At 35.5% G+C, this 17,949-nt stretch overlaps 1 protein-coding gene across 1 annotated transcript in view; it reads left to right on the forward strand.

The window, feature by feature from the left end:
* Positions 1 to 17,949, forward strand: part of ELP3 (elongator acetyltransferase complex subunit 3) — a 90,492-nt gene that overhangs the window by 26,257 nt on the left and 46,286 nt on the right. Inside the window, exons 8-9 of the mRNA XM_041767612.1 lie at positions 14,801 to 14,962; positions 17,458 to 17,584. Coding sequence (XP_041623546.1) covers positions 14,801 to 14,962; positions 17,458 to 17,584 — 289 coding nt within the window. The remainder of the gene's footprint in view (positions 1 to 14,800; positions 14,963 to 17,457; positions 17,585 to 17,949) is intronic.

Below are 17,949 nucleotides of genomic sequence, written 5' to 3' on the forward strand. Positions count from 1 at the left end.
CCTAATTACCATATACTATTCCCTCTTATTTACTGAATGTTTATGGAGGGTCCAATAGATGCTGTGCAATCCTTAAGCATTGGAGGCAATCCTTAAGCACTGGAAATAAGACAGATGTTTTTCTTGCCCTGTGGTGCTTGATTTCTACTAGTTCAACAAGTAAACAGGAATGCTGTGATAGAAATTGACTGCTGTGATAAAGAATAAGATTATTCTCTAAACAAAGTGGTAATATTTAAGCTGAGACCTGAAGTATAAGGAGGAATCAGGCCAAGAGCAGAAAGAAATAAGACAAAGGCACTGTAATGGGGAAGATCTTGGAGTCTTCTAGAAACAGAGAGACCAGTATGACTAGATTCCAGTGAACAAAGGAGAGAATGTCATAAAGTGAGCTTAAAGAGTTAAGTGTAGGCCAGAGAATATAATGCTTTGAGGATCCAAAATTTTATTTGAAATGCAGTAGGAAGTAGATGGTTTTAAGCAGGAGAGTGACACATTCATGTCGATAAGAAGGTCATTCTGTCTATTGTCTGGCTAATGGATTAGAGAATTACAAGAGTAAAAGTGAGAAGCCAGATAGAAAACTATTATATCCATTATAGCTCAGTTGAGGGTGGTGGCAGTAATGATGGAGAAGAGAGAATGGATTAGAGCTCCGTTTTATTGTTGCAAATGACAGGACTTTGGGTTGGGAGTGAGAAAGAGGAAGGAATCAAGGATGATACCCAGTTTTTGGTTATAGGAAGTGAATAATGGGTAGTGCCATATGCTGAGATGGATAAAACGGGGGAAGACCAGGTTTTGGGGAGAAAATCAAGAGTTTTACTTTGGATATGTTAATTTTGAAATGTCTGTTACACTCAAGTGGAGATTCATGTAGGCTATACGAGAGACATCTGAGCTAGCAATGCAAAATTGGAAGTTATCAACATATAGATGACATTAATAGCCATGCAGATGAATAAGATCACCTAATATGGGAGAGTTACCAGTCTCCAAGGTAGACAATGTGAAAAAGCAGTTTTTAGAGCATTTGCTACAGTGTGGATCCCACCATTTTTATGTACATGCATATAAATGTAAATGCATGGAAATGGAAATGCTAGAAATGCGTGCAAAGCTTAGACAATGTAAATGCATGGAAGAGGTAATAGAGTGATGATTATTGTGGGCAGTAGTTAGAGCTGAGGAAGAAGGGATATGGAAGATGGGGGTAAAGAAGGACATTTATGTTTATTCTCTACACCATGTTCTGGGCATTGTGATACATATTTATTCATTTACTTAAAATCACAGTAAACCTTTGAGTTAAGTGTTTAAGTTATCTCTGTTTTACAGGTGAGGAAACTAAGGCACAGAGATTAAAAAACTTACAAAAGTTATACAGGTAGCTGGTGGCGGAGTGGGGCTATGAAACCAGGCCGCTTTGCTTTCGGAGTCTGAACTTTGCTATAATGCAAGAAACTGTGCTAGGTGTAAAAATGTATGAGAGTGTGTCTCTATGTGTATATAAGCACATGATGTACATGTTTGTACATCATCAGAGCTTCAAAACAGTGGAAGAAATATCTCTCTGGAGGTTTTTTTTTTTTTTTTTTTTTTATACTCCTTTTCTGCCTTTTGGCTTTTTTCTGGCTTTTATATCAGGGAGAGAGGGTCACATAGCTGGTTACAAAGTTGTCCAAATAGTGCCTCTCTCAGAAAATTTTTTGTAGGGTCATAAGTGGAACCAAAGTTTGAATGAACCTAAAGGTGTTTTTCATTGGCTTGAAAATAAAATGATTCTTGGCACATAGTAGCCATAAGTAAATATGTGAATGAATTTTGAATGAATGATCAGTCTGTAGGTCAAATACTGACAGCTAATTAGGTAGGGCAACATCTTAGAATGCGGACATCTTTTGTGTCCTTCCTACTTTCCTATCCCCTTAGCAATCAAAGATATTTTGAGGGATATGTAGAAAGAGTGCAGCAGCTGGGTGAGTGTGTGAGGAACCTATTTTGTTTGACTGCCTCTAAAGAATGTGATGGTTTAATTCTATGTCCATGAATCTAAACTTTTAACAAAAGCTGGCTGCTGTGATCTCTTCCTTCTACAGGATCTTTAGTAACAAGATGAGATGATGACCATATTTTTACTGCTTATTCAAAACCTTGATCATTCATGAATATAAGTCATTCTTCGTGAAACACTGAAGTCTTTGGAACTTTAGAGGAATAGTGATGTAATCCAACCCATTCTACTTGATAATACTGAAAATCAGATGATAGTTTAGAATAAAATGTAATTTTAGGGGAAACAAAATTAATTAGTTCAAAGCTCCATGACATTGAAATGGCAGCAGCATCTCAGAGTTACTGACTAAAATTCATTTAACTCTGAGAATTCCCTAACGGGATAGTCTTTCAAGACCATTGACTTTTTCTACCCACACTTAAATACTCTCTTCTCAGTGCAGCTCTTCTCATGTTGAAGACCTTATTTACTACGTGGAATTGAGTATACTGTCTTGGCTTGCCCTGCCCTCCCAGCCTCCATAAAAGATTGCCACAAAGCTTTTCACAGTCTACGCTTTGGATATCCCAGGTCATATAAGCTAGGTTAACTGAAGATCTGCATAATGAATTTTTAGGATACAGCTAGTTTGACATTTTTATCAATTGAAACTTTAAAATTTTTGCTGTATTACTGGTGTGAAGTTTTAGCTTTATTTTTGCAGAAATGTTCTAGTGCCTTTTGTAAGTTCTCCATTGTTAGGGTAAAAATAGAGTTTATATTATAACTGCTCAGCTTCAGATCATGATATATTTGTAGAAAAAGCCTGTTGGAGAAGAAAGCCTCTTTCTGTAATGGACTAGGCAAAGCCAGCATTGTTTTGTTTCTGTTCTTGAATTTACCTCAAGAGGGCAACAAATACTTTACTTTCAGATGAAAATTCATATATGATTTGAGTCTTCATTGCAACAAATCTCATGAATGGCTCTTGGGAAGTAATAAAAGTACAATCTGGGAGCCATAAAACCATCCATAAATGTTACACTGAATCATGCCAACCCACACTTGACATGTTTTGTTCTTTCTCCTGGTCTCTATACTTTTATGAGATAATCTGGAAAACGTTGATTTGTGGCACCTTGTTTGCTTTGTTGAGGTAAATTTTTGCTATCAACTCCCTACAATAAAGATGGTAGTTTTTAGAGAAATGTTATATAGTTTAAAGAAATAGCTGTCTGGTTTGTACTACAGAACTAGAGACATAGAAAACCATTTTCAAATGATAGCATTTTGTGATTTAATAAAGAACAGCTCAGAAATACTGGTTTGAACATAATGTGTTTTCTTCAAAATTTTTAGATGAGCTATTTACCTCTCCATTCTCTATGTTATCTTGTACCAAGAGTATTTGTGAAGACTGGCTAGATTACCCAGAGTGGCTGACCTTTCTCAGATGTAAAGTAACAAACTTCATGTTTGTTTTAGTACCAGTTGATATTGGTTGGTTGTTATTGCTGAGTACACATATACAATACTGATTTACACTAGCATAGCAGAGGTTTTTATTTAAAAGATTTATTTTATTTATTTTTAAAAATTCATTTGTTAGAGACAGAGATAGCACATGCGTGCACACATACACTAGAGCGAGAGGGAGAGAGCGAGAGCAAGCATGAGCAGGGAGAGAGAGAAGCAGACTCCCTGCTGAGCAGGGAGCCTGATCTGAGGCTCCAACGACATAAGGCTTAATCCCAGTACCCCAGGATCATAACCTGAGCCAAAGGCAGTGCTTAACCAACTGAGCCACCCAGACTGCCCTAAAAGATTAATTTTTAAATTAGGTTAAAAATTATATGGTGACAGATAAGTCTATAATGTTTAAAGTTAGAAATCTTCATTCAAATTGCAGTTAGCTCCTGTTACTCTCCTTTGTTATCTGGTGTCTAACCTGATCACAGTTTAGGCTGTATTTAAACCTGATTAAAGGTTTGCTTTTTACAAAAGATTAAAAGTTAAGGTAAGGTAAAACCATAAAAGTGAACCTGGTTATTATTTATAGCAAGTTAGTAGCAAAAATATGTTATATCCTTGCAAATAGAAGAATTGGAAAGCTGAATGAAAGAGTTCAAGGATAAAGCAGGTATAGTTCCTGTGAAGGCACATTAAATCAAGCAAAGTGATAATCACCCATTTCTATCAGCTAGACCGAGACTTGTCGAGAGAGCGACAATTACTGATAACTGTTGTCCTCTAAAAATCATAGCTCTGGAGATGAAAAGGACCAGCAGTGGGATCTGAGTCACCCATTCACTGGAATGCAAATATTGCCAAATAACTCAGAGTAACCTTTTAAAATAGTTTTATTCTTTTTTAATCAGTCTTGCCCAGAAGCAGTTTTACATTCCATCTTTAATGCTTCTTGGCTGTTTTCAGAAGATGCAATTTGAAAGGGTAGTTACCCATCAAGAAGTGGGTGAGTCATACCTTCTCTCAGTGGAATTCTTAATTCATTTCCGTTCCTTCCTCTTTTTTGCCCCTCATCAATGACTTTAAGTCCTCCAGCTGTGTCCTTATGTGTCTTGGAAAAAGCTAGAGTCCTAGATAATGCTGGATACCAGGCCTAAGGGACAGTTTCAGAGACTTGCAGAAGTTAGGGAGAAAGCAAAAGCAGCCTCAGAAGGCTTGAAAGTGACTGACTTCTTGCAGCCCTATGCATTATTTCTGGCATGCTTCAGACTTCTTGAATTTCTGGGCTTTGGCTCTAATATACTCCCCACCCATCACTCTATATATTGACCTTTTACTTCCTCCCTTAGTCAACCAGATTTTCATTGATGGTGACCAGGATCCTTAACATTGGCAGTCTAACCTAAAATATAATCTGTTATCTTAGCTATATTTTTCTTCCAATATTTTATTTGAAAAAAAAAAAAGAATTTTTCAGTGAGCACTACATACTTGTCACCTGAATTCTACAGTACATGCTTTATCACCTACTTATCCAATTATCCATTTCTTTAACCATCCGTGGATCCCTTCTCTTTTTTAAGCAGTTCAAAGTATGTTGCAGACTTCAGTACACTTTCTAAATATATCATCATGTACATCATTAACTAGTCCACTGTGTTGTTTTCTTTTAAAATAGGTTTATATACAATGAAGTGCAAAGGTCTTAAGTGTACCATTTCATGAGTTCTAATAAGTACATATACCTGTGCATATGCCTATTAAGATATAGAACATAACCATCATCCCAGAAAGTTTCCTTGTGCACCTTCCCAGTAAATTCTCACCTGTACCTCCTAAAAGCTGAGTAACCTTTTACTTTCACTTTATAATAATAATAATAACCATTATTCCCTTTTCCCTTTTTTTTCCGCTTTCCATATAACCATATAGTATATACTCTTTTGTGTAAGACTTCTTTCACTGAGCATAGTATTTTGAGATTCATTAATGTGATTGAGTATTTCAGTGATTGCGCTGAGTAGTATTCCATTGTATGCATTGACCACAGTTTATCTGTTCAATTGATGGACACTTGGACTGTTTCCCATTTTTTGTTATTATGATAAAACTTTAGTGAACATCCTTGTACAAGTCTTAACTATAAATATAGTATTTATTTCTATTGGGTAATAGTTAGAAGTCGAATTGCTACATCACATGTTTAATTTTATAAGAAACTGCCAGACGTTTTTCCAATGTAGTTGTACTGTTTGTACTCCCACCAGTGATGTATGAGCATTTGGTTGTTCAACATACTCACCAACATATGGTGTTGTCAGTCTTTTTAATTTTAGCCATTCTAGTAGGTGTGTAGTGGTATCTCATTGTGGCTTTAATTTGCATTTTCCTGATGACTAATGAGGATGAGTACTTTATTATGTGCTTATGCTTTCTCTGTGTTTCCTTTGGGAAGTGTCTGTTAAAATCTTGTGCCCATTTTTTATTGGGCTGTTATAAATCCTGGATACTAGTCCCTTGTTAGCTTTTTACTTTACAGATATGAGAACCCAGTCTGGCTTGAGCATTCATTATATTAAGAATAACTTTAAGCAGTTTTTATTTTGATGAAGTCTAATTTAGCATTTTATTTCTTTAATAGTTATTACTTTTTGTATTGTCTCTATTAAATCTGTGCGTACTCCCAAGACAAGAAGATACTCTCCTATGTTTTCTTCTAATTCTAGTTTTAGCTTTTTATATTTAGCTTGCCTTATGATCCATCTTTTTTTTTTTTTTAAGATTTTATGTATTCATGAGAGACACACAGAGAGAGGCAGAGACATACATAGAAGGAGAAGCAGGCTCCCTATAGGGAGCCTGCTGCGGAACTCGATCCCAGGACCCTGGGATCATGCCCTGAGCCTAAGGCAGACATTCAACCACTGAGCCACCCAGGTGCTCCGGGCTTATATCCATCTTGAATTAAGTTTTATATGTAGTGTGAGGTAGGAGTTGAGGTTTCTTTTTTCCCATGTAGGTAGGCATCTAATTGTTTCAACAGTACTTGTTTAAAAACTTTCTTTTCCCATTTAGATTATATTGGAAGCTTTGTCAAAAATTGATTGACTATACATGTGGAACTGGGCTTTCTTCTGTTCCATTAATCTATTTTTCAATTCCTTTTTTTTTTTTTTTAAGATTTTATTTATTCATGAAAGACAGAGAGAGAGAGGCAGAGACATAGAGGAAGAATCGTGCTCCCTGGTGTGGGACTTGATTCTAGGACCCTGGGATCACGACGTGAGCTGAAGGTGGACGGACATTCAACCACTGAGCCACCCAGGCATCCCGAGCTATTTTTCGATTTTTATGCCAGTAACACACTCTCTTAATTATTGTAGCTTTATAGTATATCTTGAAGTCAAGTAGTGTGAGTCATCTTTGTCATTGTTTTTCAAGATTGTCTTGGATATTCTAGTACCTTTTCATTTCTATGTTAATATTTAGAATCAGCCTGTCAATTTCTATTAAAAAGTGTGATAGGATTTAAAAAAAAAGTGTGATAGGATTGTGTTAAAACTATAGAACAATTTGGAGAAAATTGACAATAATATTGAGTCTTCTGATCTATGATTATAGTCTGTCTCTTCATTTACTTAGGTCTTCTTTAGTTTCTTTTAGAAATCTCCATTGTAGAGATCTTGTTAGCCTTTTTAAATTTATTCCAAAATATTTTTTGTGTTTGTAGATGCTACAGAAATTGAACTTCTTCAAAATTTCATTTTCAAATTATTTACAGATAGTGTTTAGATATACAATTGATTTTTGTATATTAACCTTGTATCATATTACTTTACTAAATACACTACTAGTTCTAAAAGTTATTTTTGTAAGTCTGCTAGAATTTTCTTCATAATCATTTAATTTGCAAATATAGTGAGCTTTAATTTTTCTTTTTGGATTTACATGCTTTTCTTTTTCTTGCCTTATTGTCATGGCTAGGACATTAGTACAGTGGTAAATAGAAGTGGTGAGAGTGAGCTTATTTATCTTACTCCCAGTAACACAAGGGAGACATTCAGTATTTCAGTATTAACTGCAGTATTACTTGAGAGGTTTTTTTATAGATACCTCTATTAGGTTGAAGAAATTTGCTAAGATATTTTATCATTAATTTGTTTTTAATGATTTCTCTGTATTCTGATGACCACATAATTTTCCTTCTTTAGTTTTATCAGGTAGATTACTTTGATTTTTTTTTTAATATTTAACTGCATTCCTAGTATAAACTCTATTTGGTCATAATGTGTTTTCTTCTGATATATCATTTTTCTAATACTTTGGAAAGGATTTTGTGTATATGTTCGTGGGAGATGGTGGTCTGGAATTTCCCTTTTTGTAATTTCTTTGTTAGGTTTTGGTATTAGTGTTTTTATACCAGCCCCATAAAAAAAACATTAGAAAGTGTTCCCTCTTCTATTTTCTGAAAGTTCATATAAAATGAATGTTTTTTCTTCCATTAGTGTTTGCTAGAACTCACAGTAATATTGTCCAAGGCTGGAGTTTTCTTTATGGAACGGTTTTAGATGATTAATTCATTTTCTTTACTAGATAAAGGGATACTCAGATTTTGTTTCATCTATCCATTTTGCCAAGTTTATTTTTCAAGGAATTTATCTACTTCATCCAAGTTGTCAAGCTTTTTGGTATTAAGTTGTTTATAATATTCCCTTATTATGCTTTTAATGTCTGTAGGATCTTAGTGATCATCCGTCTTTCAATCTTGATACTGATAATCTGTGTTCTCTCTTTTTCTTGATTAGTCTAGTAAGGGGTTTATCAACTGTGTTGTTCTTTTCAAAGAATTGACTTTTGACTTTATGTCCTCTACTTCATTGATTTCTGCTTTTCTATTTTGTTGTTGTTTACTTTATGGTTCTTTCTTTGGGTTTACTTTATGGCCCTTTTTCTATGACTTTGTAAGGTAAAGAGGCTTGGCCATCAATATAGACCTTCATTCTTTTCTGATGTATTTAAACCTTTAAGTTTTCCTGTAAGCACTGCTTTGGCAGAACCCCACAAACTTTGATATGTTGTATTTTAAGTATTATTCCATTTAAAATATTTTTTAAATCCTTTATATTTTGACCCATGGATTATATAGAAATGGGTTAATTTCCAAGTTTCTAAAAACATTGAGTTTTTCTTGATACTTCATTGTTGTCAGTTTCTAATTTAATACCATTTTGGTCAGAGAGAGCCTATTCTATATAATTTCAGTTTCTTGTTTTTTTTGTGGGTTTGGGTTTTCTTTTTTTTTAAGATTTTTATTTATGTATTTGAGAGAGTGCAAGCGCATGCGCGAGAGGGGAGGAAGAGTAGAGGGAGAAGAGAGAAAGTATCCAAGGAGCCTGATACTATGCCCAGTCTCACATCCCCAAGATAGTGACCTGAGCCAAAATCAAGAGTCAGACACTTAACTAACAGCCACCCAGGATTCCAGGTTTTTAACATTTTTTTTTTAATTGAGATTTATTTTGTGACCACAGTTCACATGGTCTCTCTTGGTGAAAGAAAGAATGTGTATTCTACGGTTGTTAGATGTAGTATTCTATAAATATTAGTTAAATTAAGGTGATCAGTATTGGGTTTTTTTTCTGTTATTTCTCCCTTCGGTTGTATTAATTTTTCATTTATTTTGAGAATCTGTTATTAGGTGCATATACATTTATGATTTCTGTGTTTTCCTGATGTATGAGCTTTTTATCATTATGAAATATGGTTTATCCCTGGTCTTGAAGTCTCTTCTAATTGATGTAAATTTATTACAGTCTTCATGTGCTTACTGTTTGCCCTATGTATTAGTTTGTCCATCCATTTGCTTTCCACACATATTGCCTCTATATTGAGAGTGGATTTCTTGTAGCCAGCAGTCTATAATAGTGGAGTCTTGAGTTTTTATTCATTTTGGTGTTGTCTGACTTTCAGTTGGAGGGTTTAGTCAGTTATCATTTAATGTAATCATTGATACAATTAGATTTGCATCTACCAGTTTAATCATCCCTTCAGTTTGGTTTTCAGTAGCCAAAAATAATAGTTTTTGTGACTAATGTTATTGTCTAATTCTGCATAATGCATTTTTTCCTATTTCCTTTAGTAGGGAATGTCTTTTTAAGAGAGATCCCTTATATCTAGCATAATGCCTTAAGGATAGAGAGTACTAAGTAAATGTTTTTATTTTATTTTATTTTATTTTATTTTTTATTTATTTATTTATTTATTTATTTATTTATTTATTTATTTATTTATAGTAAATGTTTTTAAATGAACCAGTGGAAAGAACTGTGCATGAAGAATCAGGAGAGTTAGGTTCCACGTTTATGTCTGTGATTATCTTACACTATTACCTGGTTTAAGTCACTTATGTCTTCTGTGCTTTAGTGTCCTCATTTATAAAAATGAGAAGATTGGACCAGATTATCTCTAAAATTACTTCTTTCTCTAACATTCTGTAGTTTGACGATTTCTATTGGAATAAGAATGTTTATGTAGAAGATGTATTTGCAAGTTATTTTTCATCTACCAGTCACTTTCTGACAATGACAACTTTTCTATAATGCATTTATGTATATAATCCCTTAAATTTGAATGTGAATATAATGTTAAAATAATGTGTAATAATTGTAATTTTTTTTTCCTTTTCAATTAATGCATTGCTGTTGGTTCTTTAGCTGTCTGATAGCATTCTTGTCAGATGTTTAAAGAATCAAAACCCAAAATGTAATGGGTACTATTTCCTACATATATCTTACACCTTGTCAACTAGCATGATAGGGAGCAAGGGTCCCTGATTAGTCTCTAAACCAAAAGGTCACAAGGTTAGTTTTTCATAGGTTGTACTTATTTAAAAATTCAAATTCCATTTTTTTCTGTTTCCTTGGTTTATTTTGGGCAGATCCTTTTATTTATAGACTCCCTTGACATAACAACCAATATCCAAGAAGGAGACCTGACCACTGTATCAAAAAATAAAGGGGAAAGGGGGGGAAATGTGTTATTTCTAAATCATTAAACGCCCATCTAGGTCATTCTTAAGTCTAGAATATCACAGCACAGCATTGTACAGAGAATGAAATTTTATTGAGATACTTTACAGATATGATTTTAGCAAAAAAAGAATTTGTGTTGTGCTACTACTGAGGAATTGCACCAATAACCCCAGATGTTATTTGGCAATTGAAACCAATATTTGGCTGTCCAGGGATTTTGTAAATTCTGCTTCCTGATTTTGAGATTGTAGATTCAGAAGGGAGTTTTATGTTATGACTAATGAAAATTAACATTTAATCTATGTACCATTTTTGTTTACTTTGTAATTGATTTGAGCAGGCTGAGGTCCATGTAGAAAGGTTCGGTAAGGTTTTCGGGGATTTAGGCCTAGAGCTCTAGTGAGATTTCATGCAGGACTAGACTAAAACACATCCAACTTTATTAATGACAGAGGTTTTAAAAGAGGACTGCAACAAATTGATAGCAATGGAAAGTGTTCTGTGATGCCATAGCCTCCCTGGAGTGAATCATGTAAACAGTTTCCAGAACATAATAGAGAGACTTTGACAGTGGTTTGCTGTCTTCCTTCAGTGTCCTCTTTGTTGAGATGCCTCAGGCAAGGAGTTAGTAAGTCATGATAGATACCATTTTTATAGTTTACTTTTTTCCTTCTATAAATAGAATAAAGAAATAATATATGTTTATGTTTCTGCCGCTTCTGATTCCTTGTTCTTAAGTGGTTCTTGGTATTACCTGTGTGTCTTTTACTTGCAGCTAGATTGTTAAGCATCTCTGGGGCAAGAACTATTGTATTATCCTTCCTATTGAATACTTGGTCTAGTGCAAAGCACCTTCTAGGGTTGACTCTTTGTAAGAGGAAAAATAACCAGTGGAATTATCTAGAGGTTGTCTGGGAGTAAAGAGAGACTTGTAACTTCAGTTATGCCTGATTTATTTATTCATTCTTCATATTTATATTTTTCTACATTGAAGAAGAGGTTTTAGTTCTGAAGCCCTTGAGCAGTTATCTCTAAATGTATTCGATCCTACTGCCTTCGAGGAGCCTCCTGTCTAGATGCACAAACATCCACAAATAACAATTTTATGGGCAAGGTGCTCTGGGAATGGGAGCACAAAGTTATGAGAGGCTCTGAGAAGATGTCATGGGAGGAGAAATGTATTTAAGCTATGTTTTGAAGGTTGGGTAGCATTTAGTTTTTCTGTATTTTCAAATGCTGTATTTTCTGTATTGTCCCACCCCACCCACACCCTCCAACCTCATAGAAAAAATGCTGTCAGGGATGCCTGGGTGGCTTAGTGGTTGAGCATCTGCCTTCGGCTCAGGGCATGATCCAAGGCTGGGATCTGGGATCAAGTCCCACATGGGGCTCCCTACGAGGAGCCTGCTTCTCCCTCTGTGTCTGCCTGTCTCTCTCTGTGTCTCTCATGAACTGATAAGTAAATCTTTAAAAAAAAATGATGTCAGCATAAGTTATTGGCTTCAGTTATATTTGGCTTTGCAGAGCATATTAGCATCTTTTATGGTTGGAATACCCACCGCAGCATTCAAAAAAGTGTATGTTTAACATAGCCTCACAATTGGGGGGTCCAGATTTATTTAAGATGTCTGTAATATCACAAAAAGAGCAGTGGAATTGGAATCAAAAGACCTGGGTACATCCTAACTTTGTCTCTTAGAAAAGAGATAGAGGCTGGAAAATGTTTGACACATTCCTAGGTGCCCAAGAATTTAAGAATTCTGTGGCCCCCCAGAAGGGATGGCAGTTGAAGTAGGTATTAAAGAAGAGTAATACTATAAGATGGCTACCTAAATGATATGGATGGTAATAGCAGGCACCTTCACCCAAAAGTCGTATTTTACTTAGACTAGTTGACAGCCTTTATGCAAATATTTGCATATTAAAGAACAATCATTAATATCCTTACACCTCAGTTAAATTAAGATACAGGCTCAGTGATGGTAGGACAAAATGTAGCATTAACAGAATTCCTAATAAAGACACAGTGATCCTATAGGAAAGATGGCCATATACTCTGTTCTTTAGGAAAATACCCCATTGGTTTTGTCTTTCATATTAAGAGTTTCTGCTTAATTGCTTTTCAAATGATACTACAATTCTGAAAAGAAGATAGTGGTAAAAGCTTTTTGTAAATATAAAATTGTTTGCTTTTAAAAACTTTATTTTTTTTTTATTTCTCCATTTCTTCTGCAAAAGTAATGACATTTACTTCCAGAAGAAAGACATTTTTGAAAATGGAGTTAAATTATTGCTTGAGAATAAAGTTTGTCTCTGTCATACTATATTCCATCTATTTAGGAAGAGACCGTATAATCCTTGCAGCAGCTTCCTCTCTTTGTCTATGCTTTTCGTGATCTGGGCAATAGAAAGGTTAGCTGGTGATTTTCTCTTTCCTCTCGACAGATTCCCAATTGTACAGTTAGTTGCCCATCCTCTATTTTTTCCCCAGTGATGCAAGGTACTATTGTGCTGCTGAGTTCCCTTTTAAGAAATATTGGAGGCTCTATAAAACTATTAGTTAATAGGGAGGTTTGTGATACAATTTTGGAATGCTTTATTTGCCTTCTTAAATGCAGTAGTTTTAGAGTTTCCTACTTTTGTTTTAATCAATCTTCATGTGATTTACTTTCTCCATAATATAGGAGTAGTGTAATTTTTTAAATATGATTTTCCCCAAACACAATAATTGATATTCAAAGGAAATTATGTTTATCCATGGCATTATGTACTTCCATTACTGCAGTTCTCGATTCCCACATATTCAAGAGGCATGGGAGTTTCTGATTTGGTTGTTTCAAAGAAGCCTAATAATTTAGTATCCTTTCTTAGGCAGGATTTGATAAAATCTGAGCCCTTTTTCCTACTTAAAATTCACTTTTTAGTAACTTTGGACCATTTATTTAATTTTTAGTCCTGTTGCTTCTGGTAATCTTGTATAAAACCTTATTACAGTACTAAACAGTACAAAAGAGTTTGAATGTTGAGAATCAAAGATTTCAGAATCAGTCCTCCAGTTCATTGACTCTTAACCTTGTTAATAACTGTTATGAATAAGTCAGTTTTTATTGACAGTTAATGAAGAAGTGAACCTAAAGGAGTAGTTATAAAATTGTGGAAATCTTATGATTTTTATACTTTAAGAAATTACTATGAAATTCTTTGAAAGGAAGGAAATTAAACAGCAAAAAAGAAAATAAGTGTTCCCCCACCCACCCACCCAAGGAATTGGGAAAGTTGTAGAAGGGTTAGAGAAGTTGAAAAGAGAAATCTGATGCCCCTTGCTGAATTGTCTAAGCAGTGTGATGAAGTGAAATTTGGAACAAGGCAAGGGTTTGGAAGTCAAGTGGACCCAATTTCAAATCCTGACTTGGATATTACGAGCTCTTGTGTTCTTGGACAAGCTGTTTCATCTCTTTAGAACTCAGTTTCTTCATCTGTGAAATGGAAATAAGACATACATCATAGAGCTGATAAAGCATTCTGTTTATACAGAGTGTATAGCATAACACTTGGCACAGTAGCCTCTGTAAATATTAGTTCCTGTCCCCTCACATCAGCAGCCCCCTTAGCAAGTCATTTTTGCTTCTCTGGATTTTTGGCCAGCAGTAAAACCATTAATTCAAGCAGCTTGAACCTAAAGTGTTACTTACTACTTTGATACCTGGTATTAGTGAAAGAGAAAACCAATGCCTAATTTAATAAAGCATTGCTAAGATTAATAGGCTTGTCAGAATGACTTGTGTGTATATAGAGACATTTTATTTAAGTTATTCCTATGATCATTATACATATCTTCCTCCCCCCTTTTTTTTTCTCTTATTTAACATGACATAAAATATGGAGTGGGAAATAAAGCAGATAGTTTTCATGTATATGAAAAGTGGTTGTCAGGGTTTCCACAGTTGAAATCACTGCTTTCAGGGAAATTATGGTTGCACCGTACTGCAGGAGGAGGAGAATGATAATGATAATGGTAACAGTACTGTGTGCCAGTTCACTCATGTCAGTCCTGTGAGGTATGGCTCCTGTTAGCCTCATTTTGCAGATAATGAAACCGAAGCACCGAGAGATTAATAACATTCCTATTTGCATAGTTAGAAAGTAGCCAACCCAGAATTTGAATTCAGACAGCCTGGCCCCAGAGGCCACACTCTTTACCACTATCTTATACTGGAAGGATTTAGAGAAGACAGTCCTTTAAATGGGAGCAGATGTCCTAAAGCTGTGGCAAGTTTTAGATTTCACTTTTAGATTTGTTCTGCAGGTATTCTGAGAGAAGCCTCACAAAGTGTATCGGAATTACTATCGAGACCAGACCAGATTATTGTATGAAGCGACATTTAAGTGACATGTTGACCTATGGCTGCACAAGGCTGGAGATAGGGGTACAGAGTGTCTATGAAGATGTGGCCAGAGACACCAATAGGTAAGATGGGGGCAAATGATTTCACACAAGCCTCCTTCTATTCCCGTGGATTATATCTATGTTCATACTCATCCTCTCCTCTTTCCTATCAATCTTAAAGAAAGAGACATAGGTATTCTTTTCAGAGTCATCCTTCTATCTCTGCTCTTGATTTCTTTTTCCCTTCCTTACTTCCAGTCTTTTCTCTCCTGGTTCTTTTCCAGTAGCCTGTAAACATGCTCTTGTCCCTTCCTGTTTTTGTCATAAACAGCCTTTCCCATGTGGAAAACAGAAAGCAGGGCTCAAACTCGGTCATCTAAAGCAGGAAAGAAGGCAAGAAGAGTTTGAACCGAAAGAAATTAGGATATTTAAAAGATTGGTCTTTGTGAAGCAGATGCCAATTAGCAGAGTAAGATAGTGGTTGGTGAGCAATGGGTATAAACTTTGAGAAATTTGGGAGCGTAAGAAAGGATAGAAATAAGGGTTGATAGAGCCATATGAAGTTCCCTTGTAGAACTCTAGAAATAGATCACTGAGTTGAGGAGAAAAGACACACATGAAAGAGTAGCTGTATGAGGAACTTTATGATTAATTGGTAAGTTAGAAAAAAAAAACAAGATTTCAAGTGTTTATGAGGCAGCAGAGTTCATTGCTTGTGGATATAAAGGCAGGCTTCAGAGAGTTGGTATGTGTTCAATTGGACTTTAAAAGCTATTTTACCAGAAGGGGCAGAGATTTTGGGGGGCTGTAGTAAGAGAAGGGAGTAAAAGAGAACTAGGGAAGCATTCATTGGTCAGCATCTTAGAAACCATCAGAAGAATGCCAAGCTAAGGAGGGAGGAGTCTTTCCTTTAGGTACTAGCAGTCTGTTGGATACATTTGAGCACAGAGGATTGCACAGATACCAGGCTTAAGAAAGATTAACCTTAGAATGCACTCTTGTAGGGGGAGTCCTGAACTGGAAACATTGGTTGGCCTGCTGCAGTGATCAAGGGTTGTACCCATGGAGATGGGAAGAGTCTCTTTAAGATAGGAAAGCTTTCTGAAATGAAAAGAATGACATCAGACCTGAGACTTACAGGAAGAATATGCTTCACATGGGGAAGAGAAAGATTATTTCGGGCAGAAAGAAGCATATAAGCAAACTCCTGAGGATGGGAGCACATGGCATATTGAGGGGATTCAGAGTAGGTTACCTTGGTTAGAGTGTAGAGCATGAGGTAGGAGAGTGGTGAGAGGTAAGGCTATAAAGATAAGTCATGATGGCCAAATGATGCTCAGGGAGTTTGGGCTTTAATCTGAGGACAGGCTGTGAGCTAAGTTGTGATAGGAGCATATCTGCATTTTAGATATCTTTGGAAGGATAATTTGCACTAATTTAAATAAGAAAGGATATCTTGAAAAGAAGTGAATGACAGTGTTTGATGACTGGAAGTAGGGGAAGCTTAGAGGGAAAGTGAGTTTTGGTTTTGGATGTACTGAGTTCTAGATACTTGTGAAACAACCATTGAAGGTTTGCTTTAGAGCAGAGATGTCCAAAAGAACATTCTGTGATGATTGAAGGGTTCTATACCTGCACTGTCCAATATGATAGCACAGCTGAGGGAATGGATTTTTCATTTTAATTAATTTAAATATAAACTGAGTAACTACATGTGCTCTCATATAAATTGGGAAGTGATTAGCAAAAAGAAATTGGAAATGGGTTAATGGAAATAGATGGGAACATCCAGAGTGGGATGGAATCCATGTTTCTAGGATGTGTGTGTGTGTGTGTGTGTGTGTGTGTGTGTGTGTGTTGAATAAGAATGGCCTAGAGGTGAAAGGATTAACATAGGGCTTCAGTTTTTAGTAGCTCCAAACTGTTACTAGGGCTTGCTTGTACTTGAATGTGGTACTAGAATGTTAAGATGATTTACCCAGCTGGCCCCAAATGATTATGCCTTGTCACTAAAATCCACTCTTCTCACTTTTTTAATGACCTTAGAGACGACCAGAGTGCAATCTGTTTTGTATGTAGGTGTCATTCTTCATCTCTCTCTCTCTCTCTCTCTCTCTCTCTCTCTCTCCAGATAATTTCAAAAGATTTTTAAATGAAAGAGCATAACAAGAGGCTGCTTCTACTTGGTTTTGAGCTCACTATTTTTGTTTTTGAGCTCACTATTTTTGTTTTTTAACTTAAATATTTACATTAGTAGGCTTACTTCGGCTGATGATGCTAAACCAAATAATTTTAGTGTACATTAACTCTGGTTAACCCAATCGTTTACAGTCAGAACCTTGAGTAGGTACATGGGGAATTTCTGAGAAGTATCTCAGCAATGAAATGATTTATTTCCAGGCCTTCTCAGAGCTAGAGATATAAAAATGATTTTCTGAGATTTTTATTCCCTAACCATATTATTCTTCATTATAAAACTACTATTACACATCTCAGAGATTGTTTTCCCTCTGTTCCTTGTGTTAACCTTCTTGCTCATTTATTTATATAACAGGTAGTGAATTTTCTTTCCTTAGGGGCCACACTGTGAAGGCAGTATGTGAGTCATTCCACTTGGCCAAGGATTCTGGTTTCAAAGTCGTGGCTCATATGATGCCTGATCTGCCAAATGTGGGACTAGAGAGAGATATTGAACAGTTTACAGTAAGTGTTGCCTTAAAACCAAGGACTTTAGAGTGCCTCTGCATGCTACCCTACCCTCTCTGCTCTTTTTGATTATTTACTGCTAATTTTCCCCCATGATTAAAGCAATATGTCCTCATTATAGAATACTAGAAACACTATAGTGAAAGAAAAGTCATTCACAGCCCCAGCACCAAATAAAACTCTGACATTTTAATATACTTCCTTCTAGGATTTTTTTTATGCTTAGGCTTTTTGGAGGGATGAGGTGGTTTATACATATATACACACAGACACACTTAGACTTACGTATATGGTAAGTAATTATTTTAATGGCCTTTTCACTTAACATTATATAAACATTTATCTGTGAAATATATATAGGA

Source organism: Vulpes lagopus, chromosome 8 (assembly GCF_018345385.1).
Source record: "Vulpes lagopus strain Blue_001 chromosome 8, ASM1834538v1, whole genome shotgun sequence".
Classification (NCBI taxonomy): Eukaryota; Metazoa; Chordata; class Mammalia; order Carnivora; family Canidae; genus Vulpes; species Vulpes lagopus.